Source organism: Phoxinus phoxinus (genome assembly GCF_949152265.1).
Source record: "Phoxinus phoxinus genome assembly, chromosome: 3".
NCBI classification, from domain to species: Eukaryota; Metazoa; Chordata; class Actinopteri; order Cypriniformes; family Leuciscidae; genus Phoxinus; species Phoxinus phoxinus.
The window spans coordinates 2528434-2552921 of NC_136878.1; the positions used below are offsets into that span (position 1 = coordinate 2528434).

Genomic DNA, 24488 nt, shown 5'->3' on the forward strand with positions numbered 1-24488 from the left:
TCCATGATATAAGTGCATCTATCCAAGATAAAAGTGCATCTATTCATGATAAAAGTGCATCTATCCATCATAAAAGTGCATATATTCATGATAAAAGTGCTCCACATGGCTCTGCGGGGGTTAATAAAGGCCTTTTGAAGAGAAGCGATACGTTTGTGAAAGAAAAATATCTATAATTAAAACTTTAAAGTTATTTTACTTTATAACGTTTTAAATATGGATATTTTTCTTACACAAACGCATCACATGATGGATAGATGCACTTTTATGGACTTCAAAACAGAAACGGCCATTCACTGCCATTATAAAGCTTGGAAGAGCCAGGACATTGTTTAATATAACTCGTGTTCGTCTGAAAGAAGGAAGTCATATACTGTACTCATAGGATGTCTTCAGGGTGAGTGAATCATGGGCTAATTTTAATTTTTGGTTGAATTATTCCTTTAAGTATTGCTGATTTGCATCAGAATCAGAATAGATCTGTTCACATGGTGTTTTTAAAAAAGAGTTGATTTTTGGCAACAAATTTTAGTCAGCCATTGTAAGCCATTAAAGGTTATTTTGCATCTGAGTCCGATTAGATGTTCTGTTCTGTTCATATATTCAACTTGATGTTTCTAATAATTACTAAATATATAACATGATTCCTGTGCACTTTCCTCTTTGGAGTTACAACAAAGTTTCAGTCAGGCTTATTATTATTATTATATATATATATATATATATATATATATATATATATATATATATTTTTTTTTTTTTATTTTTTTTTTTTTTATTACAGATTAAACTGGAAAAATTAGAATATGGTGCAAAAGTTCATTTATTTCAGTAATTCAACTTAAAAGGTGAAACTAATATATTATATAGACTCATTACATGCAAAGTGAGATATTTCAAGCCTTTATTTGTTATAATTTTGATGATTATGGCTTACAGATTATGAAATCCCCAAATTCAAAATTAGAATATTGTGAAAAGGTTTTTCACCTTTTAAGTTGAATTACTGAAATAATGAACTTTTGCACCATATTCAGATTTTTCCAGTTTCACCTGTAAATTAAACTTTCTTTTTTTTTCATCTTATTTTCTTAGGTTATTTGCATCAGAATCAGATTAGATCTGTTCTGTTCATGTGTTTTTGAATTAAGTTCTTAAAATATATGACCAACTTACTAAATACAGAACATGATTCCTGTGCATTTGCTCTTATATTTCGGCGCTCAGTTCCCGCTTGCATGTTCATTATCATGACTTATGTCTCCACCTGCAGGAGATGTCATGTACTGCACATAGCCAGCATTCTCTGAACACACACTTTTAAGTAGAAATGGAAGTGTGTCTCAGCGCAGGACTATTATAGTGATCTGCAAAACACGCTGACTGATCTCCTCATGTCTGCCTCAGGGTCCTGTGGGAGTCAGTGAGTTTGAGCGTCTCCTGAAGGAGTCTCAGAAGGAGGTTCTGCGTCTCCAGAGACAGCTGTCGGTCTCCTCCACCCGAGATCAGAGCAGCGCGCCCACAGAAAACTCTTCAGAGAGACCGGACAGAGACGACAGGGTGAGTGCCGGCTCAAAACATCCCTGTTTCCCAACACTGAGCAACAAATCACTCTGTGGATCACATGGGTCAATTTTTTTAATTTGTGATGTATATGTCATATGAAAGCTGAATAAATAATCTCTCCACTGATGTGTGGTTTGTTAGGATAGGACAATATTTGGTCGAGACACAACTATTGAAAATCTGGAATCTGAGGAGCAAAAAAATGTAAACATTGAGAAAATCTCCTTTAAAGTTGTGCATTTATGTTCACGATTGTGCTGCATTCACTCACAAAAATACATGTTTTATATATTTACAGTAGGACATTTACTAAATAAATCATTCAAATAGATCATTTTGACCCATACGATGTATAGTTGGCTATTGCCACAGATATACTCAATTAAAAAACATCATGTGGTTGTGTTGATTAACCGTCAAAATACCAGAAGTGGCGCGTTTTACAGATCCATGAAATGCATTATTAGACCGTTTCTAAATGCATATAAAGTCTGATGCGCTTTGTGTTTCATAGCAAAGTGTTCCACTGTTATCATTGACATGCGTCTCAAACTCGCATGTGCTGTGAGTTTGTTCATCTGGAAACACAACATGCACAATTTCACCAGATTTGTGATGTAAATCACTTATAAACCTGCGCCAACACAGGAGAATACATCAATATTTCAAAATAAAAGTCTAAACCCTCGTTCTGAGTTTGCATGTTTTGATGTCCGCGTGTTCTTGTTTAGGAAATCACAGCGGCTGTAGCATTTCTATCGTAAAGAAGTGACCAAATATGAAAGATTAAGTAAACATAAGCGATATTAAACCAGGATTTGATCTGCTGTAAAGTGTAAACACACCGCTGTGCACTGCTGGCATTTGATATCATACATAATACACTTAAGTTGATTGTTTATATCATGAATATTATGTATTTTAACAGTGTTGTTCAATTAAATTGAACAACGTATTGACGTTTACTCGATTAATCGTCAATATAGTCGACCAATAACTCAATTACCAAAATAATCGTTAGTGACAGCCCTAAATTACCCAAATGGCTCAGTGGCAGTGTTGTTTTAGTTTTCTGAATAACTTTCTTTCTCCTTTTTTTTTTCTTTTTTTTTGGCTTGTTTTAGTAATTTTGTCATTTTTATTAGTTTTCTTTTATACGTTGATTTTAGTTTTTTCCAGTTGCCATATAGCTGAAATTAAATAAGTTGTTTTTAATATTTCTTTTTTTCTGTTAACTTTTCAAATATAATTTTTTTTCCATATAGTTTTTTATTAATTTATTTCAGTTTTATTTTGTTTAATGCTAAATGAAAATGAGATGTGTTGCTTTGAAAACTATTTGAATTTAATTTAGTTTTAATTCAGGTTTATTTTATTTCAATAACCTATATATATATATATATTTTTTTTTTTTACATTTTTTTTATAAATCTGGTCAATGGTCTCTGCTAAAAGTGTCACAGAAAATCGTTTTTGTGTGAAATTATTATAATTCAAGAGATGTTTGGGAAGCAAATTTTTCATAATTCTTCCCACATTGTTCATATTATTCTTTTGGAGTTGTTGCTTTACAAAATGGGTTGAGAAGCAAAACCAGTTGAAACCACTGCCTCCATCACACTGGCCGTCCTGGTTTAATCCGCTGGTGAACTGGTAATGCTGTAATTGCTCAGCCGATTCTCCGAGCTCTTAAGTGTCATCGATATAAACGGGAATCTGGAGGATTCTTTCCTGGACGGAGTCACTTCCTCTGTGAAGGAGTCGGGATTATGGTCCACGTGTTTGTGATGGGTCTGTTCCTGTGGGGTTTTTCAGGGCTTATTTTGTGTTTACACTGAAATGAATGATGTTTCTGCTCTTATGCAATGGACTACACCATAATCTGTAATACTGGCTAATGAGCAACTCTATATACTGAACCCAGCACAGTGTGTGTGTGTGTGTGTGTGTGTACGTGTACAACTATCTCTGTGAGGACAAAGGGAGTAAAGTGAGAGCTCTTGAAAGGCCTGTTTGAAGGTCATCTCTTGGTTTTAGGGATTATGTTAATCAGGTCAAGGGTAGTTTAGGGGTCAGGGGTCGGCAGTTACTGGAGCTCTGATGCTAGAGATTCTGTCAATGCATGTCCTCACAATGATAGAGTAGATGTATGCGGTGTGTGTGTGTGTGAGAGAGAGAGAGAATGTGCGTGTATATGTTTGTGTTCATGTGCATGCGTGTTTGTTTGTGTGCATGCGTGTGTTTGTGTGTGTGTGTGCATGTGTGTTTGTGTGCATGTGCGTACATATGTTTGTGTGCGTGTTTGTGCACGTGTGTTTGTGTATGTGTGCATCTACGTACGTACGTGTGTGTGTGCGTGTATGTGTGTGTCTGTATCTGTGCATGTGCGTGCGTGTGTTCATGGATGTTTATATATGTGTGCGTATGTGTGTTTGTGTGTGTCTGCGTGTGTTCATGTGTATGTGTGCATGTGTGTTTGTTTGTGTGTATGCGTGTGTGTGTGTGTGTGTGTGTGTGTGTGTGTGTGTGTGTGTGTGTGCATGTGTGTTTGTTTGTGTGCATGTGCGTGTATGTGTGTATGTGTTCTTCTATGTGTGTGTCTGTATCTGTGCATGTGCGTGCGTGCGTGTGTTCATGGATGTTTATATATGTGTGCGACTGTGCGTGTGTGTGTGTCTGTGTGTGTTCATGTGTATGTGTGCATGTGTGTTTGTTTGTGTGTATGCGTGTGTGTGTTTGTGTGTGCGTGTGTGTGTTCATGTGTGTGTGTGCGTGTGTGTGTTTGTTTGTGTGCATGTGCGTGTGTGTGTTTGTGTGTGTGTGTGCATGTGTGTTTGTTTGTTTGCATGTGCGTGCACATGTTTGTATGTGTGTATGTGTTCTTGTATGTGTGAGTCTGTATCTGTGCATGCGCGTGCGTGTGTGTGTTCATGGATGTTTATATATGTGTGTATGTGTTCGTGTATGTGTGAGTCTGTATCTGTGCATGTGCGTGCGTGTGTTCATGGATGTTTATATATGTGCGTATGTGTTCGTGTACAGCAGTGGTGGGCCGTCAGAGCCAGCAAGGCCTTCTCTGCTGGCCTAATCACTATGAGAATCACTGACTTGCACTTTAATATATTTTTTTTATGAATGAGTATTAAATTATTCCCAATAGTCTGTTCTCATAATTTCATAGCTTTTCTCTTGGTTGCGCTGCTTCCAGTAGTGTATATTTATTTTAGTGCCTTTATCCAATCATATTTCAGTCATCATGTGTTGCCAGGGTCAAATATATCTGCCTCGAGGCCTTCAGAATCGATAGTGCTGGCGCCTGTAGCTTAAAATGAATGGCAATGAAACTGTTGCTTTAACCAATCAGATAATCGGTCAGATTTAATCAGCCAATCAGATATCGAGTTGATTGCACCGGGGCCATCTAGCAGGCATACAATAACGTAAGCATTTTCACGCCCTTTGATTGGATGGTCAGAGCGTGTACTATTATTACTGGTAGTCAGAGCTAGCTAACCGCCGCATCTGTAGCGAACTGTGTAAACTAAAATACCTGTAGATTTAATAGTTTCTCAACCCACAAATTAATGTTTATTTCCTTCCTCGACCACCAGCAGGTTCAAACCTACCGGGAAAAATCCCTTATTCAGCGTCACGGAACTCTATCGATCTGTCCGGGAAACAGAACTGACTGTAAAGTTATGCCAGGACTGATTTTGAAGGCAAAAGTCCCGCTGATCTCAATGATATCGTTCAAAAATCTGTGTGAGAGCTGGTGTCAGCTGTAACGTTACACATCGTCACGTTTTGCGGTGTTTTCCCTGTTTAACGCTTCTGTCGAGCAGACACTCTCAGCACTAAAGCGCAAAAATTGTAAAGCATTATGCTAATTAATTTTAATTGACTTTAAATTGAAGTCTTGTTGAAGTTTGATTGAAGTTTGAAGTTGAAATTGAAGTTTGTTGGCGAAATTAAAGTGCCCAGATGTCTTGTAGAATATATTTGTACAGTCGATCGCACGGCTCTTTCCCGTTTTAGATGTGTGTTAGTGTGTTTTCAGCTCAGTGGGTGTAACCGCAGTGACTCCGCCCACTGTGATGTGAATACCTGCTATACACTCCTTTAACATGTTTAAAAATGATTTGAAAGTTGCTTGTAAGGCACTCGACTCGGCTCAAGAAGTTCAGTGCATTTTAATCTAACCTGTATGTGTTAACGATAAAGTACATGTAGTCTTTTGATTAGTTCCATTTCTGTTTTATTCACAGAATTTATTAATATATATTCACATAAAATTCTGCCGTTCATTCATTGCCGTGAAAATGCTTTCCCATACTCCAGTTTAACACTCATCTCTGACTCAACCAATGATGTGAGTTGTGGGCGGGACTATCTTTTTTGGTGACCAATGGCAGTCAGAGGGCGGAGCAGAAGGTGTGGTTTGGAAAAACACTCATAAATTATACAATAGTGGTGCAGAAAATATCAGCTTATCAGTTGATTATGCATTTCTGTGAGCTAAAGGCCTCAATGCTTGAGGTTAGTTTGTGAAATGTGTCCAAACTTTTGTACATCACAGAATTTGTGTTGCATATGAACGGATAGCATGAAAATACATCCAATTTACTGACCATTTGAAGTTTCAATCTAACTGACCCCATCGTCTCTGTAAAGCCGTCTCTGCATGAGAACGCCAGTACGGGTAATCTGGACACACACACACACACACACACACAGGGAAAGAAAGGGGCCATGTTGTGTGCGCTCTAATCCCCTTTGACAGCAGAATGGTACGGTCCCATAATCCTCTGCCTGTTGCCCTGGTAGCGTTGAGAGGTTTTGGATGGTAGCTGCGACTTCGGCCCAAAGCGAACCAAAGATTCCCGCAGTCAGAGAGCGGACACTTTTCTTTCCATCAGCTCACAGAAGAGGGGTAGGTGTGCACGCGTGGCAGATTTATCTACACACTGTGAGTTGTTGCAGAGATGAACGGGTTGTAATTGCATGAATGTCGTAATGATGTAACATGCATGTGTTATGAGAGATTGAAGAGTCTGTGTGCGCGTGCCGTCAGTGCGGGACGGATTATAACACTCACCTGTCCTGTCATTGGCAGGCGAGCGCTAGCGTATGATTGCGGCCCTCGGTGACAAATCATATTGCATTTGTGCACAAAATGCATGCGTTATTATGCATGAACACAGAGAGTTGCGGGAGATGAGCCACTTTTAGGCCCTAGTTTGGATGACGCTTCACTAAATTTCGTGTTTTAAAAGTTAGCCAGATGTTGGAGTTTGGTGCCGACTGGTGATTGCAATAGCAAACGTAGACGATGCATGACAGACTCTCAGTGTCAGTGCATCTGGTGCATGTGCTATAGAAGAAAACCAGCGGCGGGCAGGCCAATCCATTAAGGTGCTTTTTAAAGAAGTGATCCAGTTACCCGTTTCACTAGTCCACGGGATTACAGCAATGTGCTTATAGCCAACGCAGGCCGGCGTATGGGGTCGAACCACAGGCTTGATAAAATACAGCTTAAACCGAGGCTTGCTTTCAGATCGCTTTACTTTACTGAGGTATAAGTCTTAGTATAGGATGTTCGCTTTACAAGTGTTAGCTTTAGCCACAGGCAGGCCCAATATATAAGGCGTCAGTAACTTATAATATCAGTATGCATGCTCTTATAACTATATGTATGGCTTTTAGTTCATGCATTTTATCTTTGAGGCTAATATCTACATGCTATTACTGAAAGTTGACAAACTTCTTGGAGATATGCATGCACATTTAAACTTCAGTTGTGTCTATGCAACCTGTCAGTGTCTCGCATGTTGTGGTTCATGGCTGAGATCTTTTAAAATATTAATATCACTGTTCAAGTCAGCTTTATTTCTGTAGCGCTTTCTACAGTACAGATAGTTTAAAAGCAGCTTTACGGTTGCATGATGCATTTCGGCTGTTGTTCGGCTGGTATATTTAGTCTTTTTTTGTTTGTTTTTTACCCTATTCTCCTGTAGTGTCTCTTCTACCCAGCGTTTCCCAACCGATAAATATTGCAGCTGTGTGTGTCTGGCAGTTTAATTAAAAGTGGACGCACAAATCTGTCATTATACGGGTGTTTCGGGGACGATGGAGTGAGAGCCTGGTCAACTGGCTAGATGCCACTTCTGCGCTTTTACTCGTTTCCTTCACACGTCAGATCATTTCATGCGTTACGTCTCCATCAAGCTGTGTGTACGTTCAGATGAAATATGACAGCAGAAGCTCACCCAACTAAAGGAGTTTCAGGAGAAGAGTGCAACATGCACTCTACACACAGATTTTATTTCTGTATATTTCTTCATTAGATTAAACTGAGCTGAATAATGACACTATTGACATTTTTTTTAGGTTCACTTATAATGTTAGAAAGATGACATCCTAATTTAGAAGTTAAATGCTATTTTCTATCCGATTTTTGACCCTCTTTTTGAAACACTTCAAAAAGGTAAACGCCGCCTTATGATTTTATAAAGCATATTAAAATAATTTTCAATGTCCCCGCCTTTAGTTGTTTTGAAAACTTACGATGTTGAAAAATTCATCCATACTTGAGTCTTGGTAATTGATCAATTCTATCTATTTTTATACCATGGTCTGGGTGAATACTCGATTCTGATTGGCTGTAGGGTGTCCATTAAAAAGTGATGTAGGATACCTAGTAAAGGAGTTCTAAAACCGTTAGATTTCGATTGTAAAACTAATTAAAATATAAACTGATGTTTTAAAAATGTGTTATTTGGCAAGTGAACATGGTATAAACGGGTTAATGCCCGACGAGGTGTCAATTGTCAGGTATTAATGGTTTTCGCCGTCGTCCATTAATACCTGACAATGGACACCTCGTCGGGCATTAACCCTTACATATTCCTTATGTTCTTGTGAGGTAGTATTGTATTTTATCACATTATATCAGTGTTGAAAGGAAGACGCTACAGAAAGGAGTTTATCTCGTTACATAGTTGAAACTAAAAAACATTTGTGCGTATTACATATGCTTTAAAACCCAGTCAGGTTTTTGAGCTGGTCATAGTACAGAATTCGCTCATTTCAGGGTCTCTAATGATATCCTACGAAGTGTTGATTCTGGAAACCGTGTTGTTTTGCTTTTGTTAGATCTTACAGCGGCATTTGATACGGTTGATCATAACATTCTCATTGATCTTCTTAGGGATCAGGTTGGTATTCAGGGCTTAGCCCTGAAATGGTTCTCTTCCTATTTGAAGGATAGGACTTTTTCAGTCAATTTAGGGGATTCTTCTTCTTCCGTTGCCTCTCTTGTGTGTGAGGTTCCACAGGGCTCTATACTGGGACCAATTTTATTTTCGCTTTTTAAGCTGGCTCTAGGTTAGATTTTTGAGAAATTTGGGATTCAGTATCATCTGTATGCGGATGATTCTCAAATGTATTTACCACTGAAACATGGGCATAAATGTGCCATTCAGTCTCTTCATGCATGTTTGGCTGAAGTTAAGTGTTGGCTTGCGAATAACTTTCTCCAACTAAATGAGGATAAGACCGAGATGATTTTATTTGGAAATAAGGGTTGTGTGGATGATGACTGCCTGGGGTTGTTTCCTGGGAATAAACTGTCTAGCGTGAGGATATGTTTGCATTGTTTTTATTTTATTTTTTATACCTTCTGTACAGCACTTTGGTTCCACTTGTGGTGTTGAAAGTGCTTTATAAATAAAGTTGAGTTGAGTTGAGTGAGTTTATAAGTCTTAGCTGTGGCTGAGTTACCACAGTTATAGTTGACAGGATAACTCAGTGTTTTGTGTAAATGAGTTATGATTGAATGTACCGTCACACATGATGTTCTTATAATTATCGTTCATCATTTTCAGTAAAGGGAAGGTAAAGCGAGTACATATCAAGCGAACTGTCGGATCCAGTAACTGTCACTGCATCTTGCTCTTGTATTTATGCTGCTTTCATGTGCTATCGGAAAATTCTTACTTCCCATTTCTAATGGCGTGATTACGAGTTTAAATTTTGACTTGAGAGGCCGTTCATGTCCAATATTTTTTACTAGGATACTTGGTTACGATAATTCCGATAGCATGTGAATGACTACATGACATGTGTGAGTCAGTGGGCGGGGCTAAAGAGGCAATGATGTAGAAGTGGGCGTCGATCTTCTTCTGCAGAGGCGGTCCTTCATCATACTGAGTCGTTTTGAGAGCTTAGTTTCAATAAAAGCTGTTTTTGGGCTAACGAGGCAGTTTTGAGTTCTGAAACTTACAGGATATTTTAACTGCACAATGATCTCTTATATGTGAAAATTCAATTCATGACCCCCTGCTGTTCGTTTCTCGTTCATTAATGTCAAGCTGCTTGTTTGTCTTGTTGGGGTGTTTGATTCACTTTTCTAACTGTAGTTAGTGTGTAATGTTGCTGTTTGATCATAAACAACATCTGCAAAGTTACAACGCTCAAAGTTCAAAGCAAAGGGAGATATTTGCTTTTACAGAAATCGCTTTTTAAGAACTACAACAAACGGCTGGTAGGAACTACACGACATTTACATAAAAATGTACATAAACCCCGCCCCCGTGAACGCGATTTATAGATTATCATGACAGAATATGCTTATCAATGACTAGAAGATAACTACACATAATCTACATAAATTCATCAACTAACCATTCAGAAATGTGCCGGGAGCAGCAGCTCATTTGCATTTAAAGGGACAGACACAAAAATGGTGCAGTTTTGCTCACCCTCAATTTTAACATGTTATATAAAAATATCTGTGGGGTATTTTGAGCTAAAACTTCACACACACACTCTGGGGACATTAAAGACTTATTTTACATCTTATGAAAAGGGCACCCTTTTCCATTTTCTTTGCATTTGTGCAATAAGATCCCTAATGACAGTAAAAAAAGAAGTCGTCCCTCAGTTCTGCTTGGTTAATTCATCTAGTGAAACATTTCGTTATTCAGGCGTCCACAGATGACAGATTTCAGCCGTAACTGGACTAGCGTGTGATAAGCCTGCAATTAGAGCTAATGAAGGTTTTTATGCAGCTGATTGTAAACGGTTTAAGCTGATTTATCGTTTTTCATTGCTGTGTAAACTCTTGCTTGCCTGTCACTGTCACTTACATTGAGTATTACAGATTCTTTTATGTATTAAGAATTGGTTTATGAAATCTCATTGGTAATAATGCATTAATAATGCACCTTTATTCATTGAATGGTCTCATGAATAATCGTAACCACAGTTATAATACATTATAATACTTATCTATGCATTGAACAGTATAATGCATTAAAACACATGACAAACCACCAATTTTGGATGTACCAAGAAATCTGCTAATATTATAATGCATTTTAACTTTGGTTAAAATGATTTATGAAAAGATATAATGCATTATTAAGAACACCTTATAATGCATTATACACAGGGCCAAAACTAACTTTTTGCCACACCTGCCAATGGCCATTGACTTAAGATTTGTACCGGCAATTAATATTTTTTACCAGCCATAAAAAATAAATGAATTCTTATTAAAGTTGTTTTGATTGAGCAGGAATATTAGGCTGATATCACTTTAAGACCTGGATCCAATATACTGTTACACACGTGGCGGTTTACGTTGACTTAAGAAATAACTGACTATGTATATGAGGACACTTGCCAAGACAGGCCTTTTGACATGATTTAGTTTTAATATGTCCGTTCAAGCGTAAGAAGACATGAAAGAGAGCTCAACTCAGTATCGGCGTGCTGTCTGAGACGTGGATTTCGAGGTGCGCGCTTCGCTTACGAGTAACAAATTGAGTTCCTTTCGTGTCTTCTTGTGCTTGAATAGTTCATTAGCAAGGCTTAAACCTTTGTGACAATGCAGCGCTGGCCTGTCAACTGTCCCGAGCGTTGTTCACATTCATGTTCTCACAACAATGCATTGGTAGAATTCACAAAAAATATTACCGGCCAGCTGGCGATTGAGAGTGTTTCATATACTCGCCTACACTAGGGCTGTCACTTTACGTTCTGAAAATCGATTGCACAATCGATCGGACCAACCAACACAAGTTTCGAAAACGAAAATAGGGATTCGATTTTAACGGCGTTCTCTCGGCGCGCGTCAAGCTCGTCACGATACGCCCGCGGCGAACACGCGTCACACAGCGACTGCAGCCTCTGACAAGCACACAGAACAGCAGATTATACTTCTGCATGTGTCTCTTTTTACAACAAAAATGTGAATTCTGCTGGTATTCAGACAGTCTCATAGCCTGTCTATTCTATGCAAAATATGCAGCAAACGTTTTGCTAAAATATGTTGATTCATGTTTTATTACAGGTTCTGCCGCTTTCATTTTTTGCCTGCAAACTCTTATCGTTTCAAGGTCCATTTGTTGTGGATTCAAGCTATTCACGCTATTTCACAGTTATTAACATCATACATCTAGCAAAGATTTTTTTTTTAAATTTTTTATGTAATGTATGCATTTATAACACTATACTTGGTGTTTTCTAGCCTGACTTCGCCATACTCATATTCTAGGCAGAATGTGAGTCTGATGCTGCTCCACAGGGCTTTGATTATGAGGCGTGTCTTAACCGAACCAGGAAAAACAACAACTCTGCACTCAATTGGATAGACCTACAACCAATCAGAGCAATGCATGTTGAGCGACGCATACAGTAGTTGTCAACAGAGCTCAACTGCTGCACGCTGGAAGAAGTAGTAAATTAATGAGTGTAAACGATCTTTGCCGCTGTTGTAAAAATAATTTACGAATTCGCTGAGTACTTATGGCGCTTTTCCACTGCATGGTACGGTTCGACTCGGCGCGGAACGGTTCGGCTCGCTTCGCTTTTCCACTGCGTGGTACGACTCGACTCGGTACGGCACGGTTCGGTTCCCTTTAGCTCGGTTGCTTTTCCACTGCAGTTAGTACCGCTTCAAAGTGGGTGGGACGGTGGTAGCCGTGTGCGGCTAAGAGCTGTGCTACTTCCACTCCTCGGCAACCAACGAGAGGAACGTCTGCACCTCGTCCACTGACCACGATTCAGCCATTTCTTGTTTGATTTTTTTTTACTTTTTTTGTCAAGTAAATACTCTAAAAACAGGTGCTACCGCGTTGGCTGTTGTCTTGTCTGGCTATTTAAATCTAGAGGGTTTAGTGTCTCGTGTCGCAAATACAATGACGCTGAAGTGACGATTCTGTCTGACCAATCAGTGATCTGCAGTGTTTTCACGTCACATTATAGTATCGGTACGGTACGCTTGGAACCTCAACAGAGGTGGTACTATTTAAAGGAAGCCGTACCGTACCGTACCATGCAGTGAAAAAGCGCCATAAGTGAGCCGTACCGAACCGAGCCGTACCGTACCATGCAGTGGAAAAGCGCCAAAGCGTGCCGTGCCGAACCGAACCGAACCGTACCATGCAGTGGAAAAGCGCCATTACAAGCACGAATAGCATTTTTGAGAGAAATACAAATGGTGTATGTTCATACGAACAAGTTCTCCGTTTAGGATTAAATCTCGACAAAAAAGCAAATAAATCTTCTCGCATTTGTCGACCCTGTCTCAACTTTATAACACGGTTGCAACGCGACTCGACTGATTTAAAAAAAATGTAGAGACGAGGAAAGAGAGCCGGCTGAAGAAGCGTGTTCATCTGAGGCTTCAGAGAACAGAGATCGTGAGCGCATCCCTTCCATTGGTGTTCATTGCGTCCCATCTTCTTAGCCACCATCGGAGCCAGCTGATAAATTAAACTTTTGGCGAATCCCGTATGAAGGACAGCAAACACATCTTTCCGATCGACAAATGCCTTGATTGAGGTTCTCTGTTCGTCTTTTAAAATGAATGCGCTGTCGATTTATTTTATAACAGACGCAATAGTGGAATCTAAACATCTCAATCCTCCAGCTGCAGTCGTCTTCATCTTTGTTGAAAACCAATTCAACCCAACCGCTCTTTGATGACGTGGTGATTACGTAACCGCAGATCATCTGTCCATCATCGATTAAAGCCCGCCCTGGCAATTTGATTGGCTAGGCCTTCTGGGAGCCGTGCATAATTACTCCTCAACGGATCGAGTCCAGACCGAACTTCCCGACCAAAAAATGTTGTGGGCTGGCACCCAGGCTAACAGTCTCATGCATACAGACACAGATTCGGGCTACCATCGCCTACATATGCAAACATTTGTTTGACATTTCTAATCGTAAACACAGCCATGTTGAAGCCTGCATTATGTTTTTCATTGATGTTATGGTAGTCCACTCTGCTTATTGTTTTTGTGCACGAAACTTCACGCCAATAAATCATCAGAAATATTGCTCTTTATGTTCGTCCTAATGCCTGTTAGTTGTCCGTGGATTTGCCTATATTTGGCGTTGAAAATGAAAACGTTTTTAGACATGGAAAATAGATACAATCGATTCAATGAACACTTTGAACAGGATTTTTTCACAGAAGTGACAGCCCTAGCCTACACCGATAATTTTAAGTATTTTATGATGGGATGAACAAATCGTCTCATGAAACATTCATTGGTTATAAGGAACAGAACTATATACTTTGAAGGGGTCATATAATGGTATTTTAAAAGTTCATTATTTTGTTTATTGGATGTAATAGAATAGGTTAACATGCTTTACTGTTAAAAAAAAAACATTATTTTTCACACACTCTACATTATTGCAGCTCCTCTATTCCCAGTGCGTCTGAAACGCTTTGATTTCTACTAAGCCCCTCCTTCTGAAAAGCTCACAGTGCTCTGATTGGCCAGCAGACTCAGTGCGTTGTGATTGGCCGAACACCTCGAGTGTGTGTCGGAGATGTAATGACCCTCACCATAATCACGAGCTTCAGCTTCCAATGCGTTAATCATTTGCAAACACACAGTTAATAGCAATATAATAATGTTGTCGGTTTTATCATATCAGTTTGAGTCGGATTCTGAAAATGCGGATGATCACGCCGATCGATCGGAAACAACTTTGCAAGCAAGACTTGAGCAGAACGTTTCAGTCTTTGTATATCAGGATCAGGAAGCTGTCCTCTGTAAAATACGCTTTACACAAGCAACCGTTTGGGTTGTTCTGCTCAGGTACAGCTTTATAAATCAATGTTAACCTCCGATTCCTAATTTCATCTGTTTTCTGAAGTTAAGCATTTGCATCCAAACACACAGCATCTTCTCTCTGTGTGTATGGCGAGCGTTATGCTAATATTTCACATTGTGACGTAGACGTTTGAGGTAATATTATCTGGATCAGTGTTCTCTCCTGGGAGACTGTGAGCTTTGTAACTTTGCAGATCTTATACATGCACAAATAGATACTTTACACACTAAAGGAAAACATTAAAAAGCATCATTAAGGTCATTGCAAAAATGTTAAAAATGTTTGAAAAGGTTTTATACTTTTAATATTCAATTTCTCTTTGGAGAAAACGGATAGGATAGCCGACAGTTGCGCTGAATCGTTATCATATAATAAAACAACAAACTAGCATTTTTTTTTCTGACAGGCTAAATATTCCTCCTCGTTACTCGTTGTGTGTGTGTGTGTGTGTGTGTGTGTGTGTGTGTGTGTGTGTGTGTGTGTGTGTGTGTGTGTGTGTGTGTGTGTGTGTGTGTGTGTGTGTGTGTGTGTGTGTGTGTGTGTGTGTGTGTGTGTGTGTGTGTGTGTGATGTGTGTGAGTGTGTAGTAAGGTCTGAATGCTGACGAAGGACTCTTCGTCCCGGCTGTGCTGCGTTGGCTCTTTGATCTTGTTACCAGGTCGTGGCTTTGGCCACAGTGGAATAGTTCCACTTAGAGCGTAAGTAGGTATGTCCCCTAAAATTAGCCACTAAGGCATTTGACCCTTAACCTTCTGAGTAAAGACGAGCTGAGACAAATGTCATCTTTTTCCCATGACTGGTGTTTCTAACAAAAAAAAAAACCTAGATGACCATTTGGCATGAACAGTAGAAAGACAAATCTCATGAAAACTGACAAGAAATGTCAATGATTTTGCTTTTGAATATCGGTGAAACTGGAAAAATTAGAATATGGTGCAAAAGTTGATTTATTTCAGTAATTCAGCTTAAAAGGTGAAACTAATATATTATATAGACTCATTACATGCAAAGTGAGATATTTCAAGCCTTTATTTGTTATAATTGTGATGATTATGGCTTACAGCTTATGAAAACCCCAAATTCAAAATTTGAATATTGTGAAAAGGTTTTCATAAGCTGTAAGCCATAATCATCACAATTATAACAAATAAAGGCTTGAAATATCACACTTTGCATGTAATGAGTCTATATAATATATTAGTTTCACCTTTTAAGTTGAATTACTGAAATAAATGAACTTTTGCACCATGACACATTTAAACCACGCCCCTCACTTATCAGTGTTAACATTTTTTTGTCATTACTGTAAAATGCATTTAATTGTTTATTTAAATGGTAATGTATGCATGTATCATAATAGTGTTTGTTTCATGCATTTATTTATTTATTTGAATCTAAAATTCATTGTAGTGTATCTTTGCAGGATTTCTGTATTATGAGAATTATATATTTTTGATTCAGGGGTTTGTCATCAGTAGTGTATCTATATGCATTTTAAATGTTAAATACATGGAATAGCGTGCACGACCCTCTGCTGCTGCATGTTTGGTTGCAGTTTATAGGTGTTTTACCTTTTTTTCTTTTACTTTAGGTTGCGTTTGAAACCCCGCCCACAGTAGTAGATGAGGCCCCTGCTAAGGGGGAGGAGACTCCTGCAGAGTGGGAGGAGTCCCAAACGAATGTAAAGCCCGAACAGGGCACAAGCCCCGCCCACCAGGAAGAGCAGACCACAGAAGAGCGTCTTCAGTTGCTGGTAAGAGTCACATGATCACTGGCCTAGAGATGCATGTACACTGACGTCTCAGGCACCAAATACTCTTATATGCACAGATTTTGCACTCCTAAAAATGTCACAATACCTGAATTCATGTGAGGCTGGGACAAATAAATGAATAAACACAGGATTTCCAGAGTCATGGAAAGCCTGGAATTATCAGGGAATTTAGAAATGATGATGGAAGTCTTCAAAAATTCAATAGTGGAAATATACAGTAGTCAACATTTGAAGTGGATCAAAAAAAGTTCATCACAGTTGTCCTAAGACAAGATCGGGTATTGTTCAAAATTGATGTATAACTTTGATGAAAGGTTTTGATCCACTTCAAATGTTGACTAATGTATAAATAAATATATATATATATATAATTTTCTAGTTTTGTTCAGCTGCAAAATATTGTATTTTATCTTTTAGAAATTGCTGTTTTCTATATACATATATATATATATATACATTTTAAAATAATTTAGGAAGTAAACAGAGCGTTACTGACAGACTGGGAAGAGAGGAGCCGCAACAATGGAGAATATGAGGAAAATGAGTGTCTTCTTTAACACTTGTGTGCTCATATAGCAGGGCATGTTGTCAGTGGGTTGTAAAAGTAATTTACCTGCTGATAATTGGCAATTAATTTAAGAATACCAGAGGCTGAATCCGAAATCGCCCCCTAAACCCTCAATCGCTATTGGCATTCAGCGAAGGACTGAATGAAAACGAGGGAGTGAATTCGGACGGTCGTTGAGTGTACATTGGCTGTACACTCGTTATTGTGTTATTGAGTGCACTTAATAACGTCCACTATGGTTTCGGACACCACTACAAATGGATGTCCCGTCGAATAATGCCCCATATGAGGGTGTAGGGGACGATTTCAGATTCAGCCCAGGTCTTTAAATTGAAAATACATTTTTTTTATGAATATACAGTAGTCAACATTTGAAGTGGATCAAAAAAAGTTAATCAAAGTTGTCCTAAGACAAGATCGGGTATTGTTCAAAATTAATGTATAACTTTGATGAAAGGTTTTGATCCACTTCAAATGTTGAGTAATGTTTATATATATATATTTTTTTTTTTCTAGTTTTGTTCAGCTGCAAAATATTGTATTTTATCTTTTAGAAATGGCTGTTTTCTATATACATATATATATATACATTTTAAAATAATTTAGAAAACAGCAATTTCTAAAAGATAAAATACAATATTTTGCAGCTGAACAAAACTAGAAAATTATATATATATATACAGCAGTCAACATGTGATGTGGATCAAAACCCGATATATATATACATATACATACATACATATATATATATATATATATATATATATATATATATATATATATAGTTGGTGGATGGATTTATCTCGGCAAAGGAGAAGTGCTCACTAACACAGATTTGTGAACAATATTTGAAAGAAAAAGGCCTTTTGTGTACATAGAAAGAGTCTTAGATCTTTGAGTTTTTGGCGGCAAAAACAAAAGTGTTGCGTTTATAATTTTGTTCAGTGTATATAATTATTTTATTTTTTTACAATTATGAATGACTGCTATTCATGCTATGCAAAACATTCTATGCTATTCATGTTTCTGAAGAAGTTATATGATGTGTCTGTAGGAAAGTGAGTTGGGCAAGAAGAGGAAAGAATGTGAAGTTCTTGAGCATGAGGTCCGGAAGAGACAGAAACGATGTCTCGATTTGGTGAGTGTGATTCTCTTTATTTAATGCTTACAGTGCATGTCTCCTGCGTGTCAGGCTGATAGATGTGTGTGTGTGTGTGTGTGTGTGTTTAGGAGAACCAGCTAGTGGACGAGCGCAGCAGAAATGAGCACTTAGTAGAGGAGGCAGAACTCCTCAGGAGAAAGGCTCAGCTGCTTGACCAGGTGAGATGTATAAAGTTATGAAAGAGGACCTAATATGCCTTTTTACATTTCTTCAGTGTGTAATGTTGCTGTCTGATCATGAAAAAGCTCTGAGTTCTTCTCTATATCAGTGTCAGTGTTTCTGAACTCCTGAAACGCCTCCATTGTAGTCTCGAGTTTCTTCCGGGAACGATCACGTCACAATATTCCTCATTATATCCAATCACAACACACTGATCCAGCCGACCAATCAGAGCACAGTGTGCTTTTCAGGAGGAGGGGCTTCATAGAGACAGGAAGTAAACAGAGCATTACTGACAGACTGGGAAGAGAGGAGCCGCAACAATGGAGAATGAGAATATGTCTTCTTTAACACTTGTGTGCTCATATAGCAGGGCATGTTGTCAGTGGGTTGTAAAAGTAATTTACCTGCTGATAATTGGCAATTAAGAATAAGAATACCAGAAATTTAAAATTTAAGAATACCAGAGGCTGAATCTGAAATCGCCCCCTAAACCCTCAATCGCTATATAGGTTCACTAATACAGTACACTTGAAGGACTGAATGAAAACGAGGGAGTGTATTCGGACGGTCGTTGAGTGTGCATTGGCTGTACACTCGTTATTGTGTGTTACTGAGTGCACTTAATAACGTCCACTATGGTTTCAGACACCACTACAAATGGATGTCCCCTCGAATAATGCCTGGTTTCAGAACGATTTCAGATTCAGCCCAGGTCTTTAAATTGAAAAATACGTTTTTTATGAACCCCCTGGGTATTAAAAACCAGTGTAACCATATAATGTTTCTGGGAAAATAATCAACCTGTTCTAGTAGAGCACAAAAACAACATTAAGACTTTAAAAATGGGCATAATAGGTTATCTAGCATGTTGTCTGTGGGTTATTTAAGTAATTTACTTGCAAAATATAACAAACAATATAAACATTGAATTAAACCACACTTTTAAAGTATATTCTTTACTTAGAAACATCTAAGTAATTCATACAATAGTTATTCTAGATATAACGAGTTGTCATGTGAACGCAGAGACCTCAAGACTTAGGTCTTGAAAACATTACAAGTAGCATTTGATGGATCATTTTTGTATTTGAATGTGTAATTTTGAGTGGAAAATGAATCAAAATGGCACAAAATGGCAAGTTTCTAATCCTAACAACAAAAGCAATGATGTAAAAAATCAACCTCGTTAATTATTCAAGGCCCAGTGCATGATGGGAACACCAGTATTAGAAAAGTTGAGTAATTTTTCTTAATTTTATAACGTTGTTATTTACACTTTCATTGTATTGCATTCATTCTACACGCTTGAATTGAGTACTAATATAGATTTTACTTAGTTTTTCATGTAAATTACATTGTTTTTTCTGTAGTATTTACTTCACCACAAAATCATATTTTTACCAGTGTACTGTTGACTGATGAACCGTATTGTAAAGTGTGGCCATGTTTGTGTAGTCTCAGGCTGAAAATGAGGAGCTGAAGGAACAGCTCTGTGTTTTGAGCGCTCAGCATAGTTCAGTACTGGAGGAGAACCAGCGACTCCGTGCAAAGCTGGAGAACCTAGAGCAGGTCCTAAAGGTAACACACACGCACACACACACGCACACACACACACACACACACACACACACACACACACACACACACACACCACACACACACACGCACACACGCGCGCGCGCACACACACACACACACACGCACACACACACACTGCCCCTATCCCTAAACCTGCCCATCACACACACACACACACACACTGCCCCTATCCCTAAACCTGTCCATCACACACACACACACACGCAAACACACACGCACACACACACGCACAAACACACACACACACACACACACACACACACACACACACTGCCCCTATCCCTAAACCTGCCCATCACACACACACACACACTGCCCCTATCCCTAAACCTGCCCATCACACACACACACACACACTGCCCCTATCCCTAAACCTGCCCATCACACACACACACTGCCCCATCCCTAAACCTGTCCATCACACACACGCACGCACGCACGCACATGCACACACACACACACACACACACACACACACACACACACACACACTGCCCCTATCCCTAAACCTGTCCATCACACACACACACACACACACACACACACTGCCCCTATCCCTAAACCTGCCCATCACACACACGCACACGCACACGCACACACACACACACACACACACACACGCGCGCACACACATACACACACACACACACACTGTCCCTATCCCTAAACCTGCCCATCACACACACACACACACACTGTCCCTATCCCTAAACCTGCCCATCACACACACACACACACACACTGTCCCTATCCCTAAACCTGCCCATCACACACACGCACACACACACACACACACACACACACACACACACACACACACACACACACTGTCCCTATCCCTAAACCTGCCCATCACACACACACACAGACACAAACACACACACATACACACACACACACACTGCCTCTATCCCTAAACCTGCCCATCACACACACACAGACACACACACACACACACTGCCTCTATCCCTAAACCTGCCCATCACAGGAAACATTCTGCATTTTTACATTTTTAATAAAACATTTTTTATGTTTTTGAAGCTATTTGAATTACGAGTACTCATGAAATGTCCTCATACATCATGTTTAAGTTGTAATACCAGTGTAATACACATGTCATTATACACATTTGTGTCCCCATAAATCACAAAAACAAGAGCACACACAGACTCCTGTCAGAAACCTGTGTATTCGGCTTCCCCGCGGTGTGTGTGTGACTGGTCTGTGTGTGTGTGTTGTGGCAGCACATGCGAGAGGTCGCCGATCGCAGGCAACAGCTGGAACTGGAGCATGAACAGGCACTGGCAATCCTCAAGTTCAAACAGGATGAAATCAAGCGGCTTCAGCGGGTCAGTCACACACTGTTACCAGTCACACACTGTTACCAGTCACACACTGTTACCAGTCACACACTGTTACCTGTCACACACTGTTACCAGTCACACACTGTTACCAGTCACACACTGTTACCTGTCACACACTGTTACCTGTCACACACTGTTACCTGTCACACACTGTTACCTGTCACACACTGTTACCTGTCACACACTGTTACCAGTCACACACTGTTACCAGTCACTCACACACTGTTACCAGTCACTCACACACTGTTACCAGTCACACACTGTTACCTGTCACACACTGTTACCTGTCACACACTGTTACCTGTCACACACTGTTACCTGTCACACACTGTTACCAGTCACACACTGTTACCTGTCACACACTGTTACCTGTCACACACTGTTACCTGTCACACACTGTTACCTGTCACACACTGTTACCTGTCACACACTGTTACCTGTCACACACTGTTACCAGTCACACACTGTTACCAGTCACTCACACACTGTTACCAGTCACTCACACACTGTTACCAGTCACACACTGTTACCAGTCACACACTGTTACCAGTCACTCACACACTGTTACCAGTCACACACTGTTACCAGTCACACACTGTTACCAGTCACACACTGTTACCAGTCACACACTGTTACCAGTCACACACTGTTACCTGTCACACACTGTTACCTGTCACACACTGTTACCTGTCACACACTGTTACCTGTCACACACTGTTACCTGTCACACACTGTTACCAGTCACACACTGTTACCTGTCACACACTGTTACCTGTCACACACTGTTACCAGTCACACACTGTTACCTGTCACACACTGTTACCAGTCACTCACACACTGTTACCAGTCACTCACACACTGTTACCAGTCACACACTGTTACCTGTCACACACTGTTACCTGTCACACACTGTTACCTGTCACACACTGTTACCTGTCACACACTGTTACCAGTCACACACTGTTACCTGTCACACACTGTTACCAGTCACACACTGTTACCTGTCACACACTGTTACCAGTCACTCACACACTGTTACCAGTCACTCACACACTGTTACCAGTCACACACTGTTACCTGTCACACACTGTTACCTGTCACACACTGTTACCTGTCACACACTGTTACCTGTCACACACTGTTACCAGTCACACACTGTTACCTGTCACACACTGTTACCTGTCACACACTGTTACCTGTCACACACTGTTACCTGTCACACACTGTTACCTGTCACACACTGTTACCTGTCACACACTGTTACCTGTCACACACTGTTACCTGTCACACACTGTTACCTGTCACACACTGTTACCTGTCACACACTGTTACCAGTCACACACTGTTACCAGTCACTCACACACTGTTACCAGTCACTCACACACTGTTACCAGTCACACACTGTTACCAGTCACACACTGTTACCAGTCACTCACACACTGTTACCAGTCACACACTGTTACCAGTCACACACTGTTACCAGTCACACACTGTTACCAGTCACACACTGTTACCAGTCACACACTGTTACCTGTCACACACTGTTACCAGTCACTCACACACTGTTACCAGTCACTCACACACTGTTACCAGTCACACACTGTTACCAGTCACACACTGTTACCAGTCACACACTGTTACCAGTCACACACTGTTACCTGTCACACACTGTTACCAGTCACTCACACACTGTTACCAGTCACTCACACACTGTTACCAGTCACACACTGTTACCAGTCACACACTGTTACCAGTCACACACTGTTACCAGTCACACACTGTTACCAGTCACACACTGTTACCAGTCACACACTGTTACCAGTCACACACTGTTACCAGTCACACACTGTCACACACTGTTACCAGTCACACACTGTTACCAGTCACACACTGTTACCAGTCATTCTGCTTTTAAAGGAGTAGTTCACTTTCAAATAAAAATGTCCTCACCCCGATGTCACCCAAGATGTCCGTGTCTTTCTTTCTTCAGTCGAAAAGAAATGAAGGTTTTTGAGGAAAACGCTCCAGGATTTTCTCCATATAATGGACTTCAGTGGCAACCGACGGTTTGAAGGTCCAAAAGTGAGTCTCAGTGCAGCTTCAAAGTCTCCACACGATCCAGCCGAGGAATAAGAGTCTTATCTAGACAAACCAGCGGCCATTTTATAAAAATAAATAAAAATTATATACTTTTTAACCACAAATGCCCGTCTTGTACCGTTGTACGTTGGAAAGGTCACACGTGACGTAGTCGGAAATTTACAACTGTGGAGTAGGAGGACCGTTCAAAGTTATTGTATGTTGAATGACACATATTTATATGTATTTGTGTCAGTTTATTGTGTAAAATGGTCCTTACGTGTGTATATCCTGATGTTTAACGACGTCACGCGTGACCTTTCCAACGTGATGATGTAATGCGTGCCGCATCTCAGAGACGGTACAAGACGGTGTATCATTTTTATTTATTTTTTTATAAAATGGCCGCTGGTTTGTCTAGATAAGACTCTTATTCCTCGGCTGGATCAGGTGGAGTCTTTGAAGCTGCTCTGAGACTCACTTTTGAACCTTCAAACCGTTGGTTGCCATTGAAGTCCATTATATGGAGAAAATCCTGGAATGTTTTCCTCAAAAACCTTCATTTCTTTTCGACTGAAGAAACAAAGACACGGACATCTCGGATGACATCGGGGTGAGTGAATTATCAGGATATTTTTATTTGAAAGTGAACTACTCCTTTAATAAGAATTTACATAGCGATGAGTCTCATGTTTGTGCTTCAGTTTCATGAACCCTGATGATCTAAGCGAAATCACAGGCTCATTTATTAATGCATATACTGCCAGTCAAAAGTGTGGGATTTTCATCTGTACATTTTTTTATTGTTTTTAAAATAACAATTTTTTCACACCAAGGCTGCATTTATTTGATCAAAAATACAGTACAATTTATTTGTGAAATATTATTACAATGTAAAACAGCTGTTTTCTATGTGAATATACAGTAAAGTGTATTTTATTCCTGTGATCATCATTACTCCAGTCTTCAGTGTCACATGATCCTTCAGAAATCAGTATAATATGATGATTTGATGATCAAGAAACATTCATGATAATTATTATTATCAATGTTGAAAAGTTTTTTTTCAGGATTCTTT

At 39.5% G+C, this 24488-nt stretch overlaps 1 protein-coding gene across 2 annotated transcripts in view; it reads left to right on the top strand.

Annotated features, from left to right (window-relative positions):
- Nucleotides 1-24488, top strand: part of tspoap1 (TSPO associated protein 1) — an 82668-nt gene that overhangs the window by 8310 nt on the left and 49870 nt on the right. The window contains exons 5-10 of one of the 2 annotated variants that reach the window (XM_079607173.1): nucleotides 1408-1560; nucleotides 16294-16455; nucleotides 18099-18182; nucleotides 18275-18364; nucleotides 19824-19946; nucleotides 21212-21316. In XM_079607173.1, coding sequence (XP_079463299.1) covers nucleotides 1408-1560; nucleotides 16294-16455; nucleotides 18099-18182; nucleotides 18275-18364; nucleotides 19824-19946; nucleotides 21212-21316 — 717 coding nt within the window. Of the gene's footprint in view, nucleotides 1-1407; nucleotides 1561-6380; nucleotides 6497-16293; nucleotides 16456-18098; nucleotides 18183-18274; nucleotides 18365-19823; nucleotides 19947-21211; nucleotides 21317-24488 lie in introns of those variants that run through there. The other variant, XM_079607174.1, reaches the window with a different exon arrangement.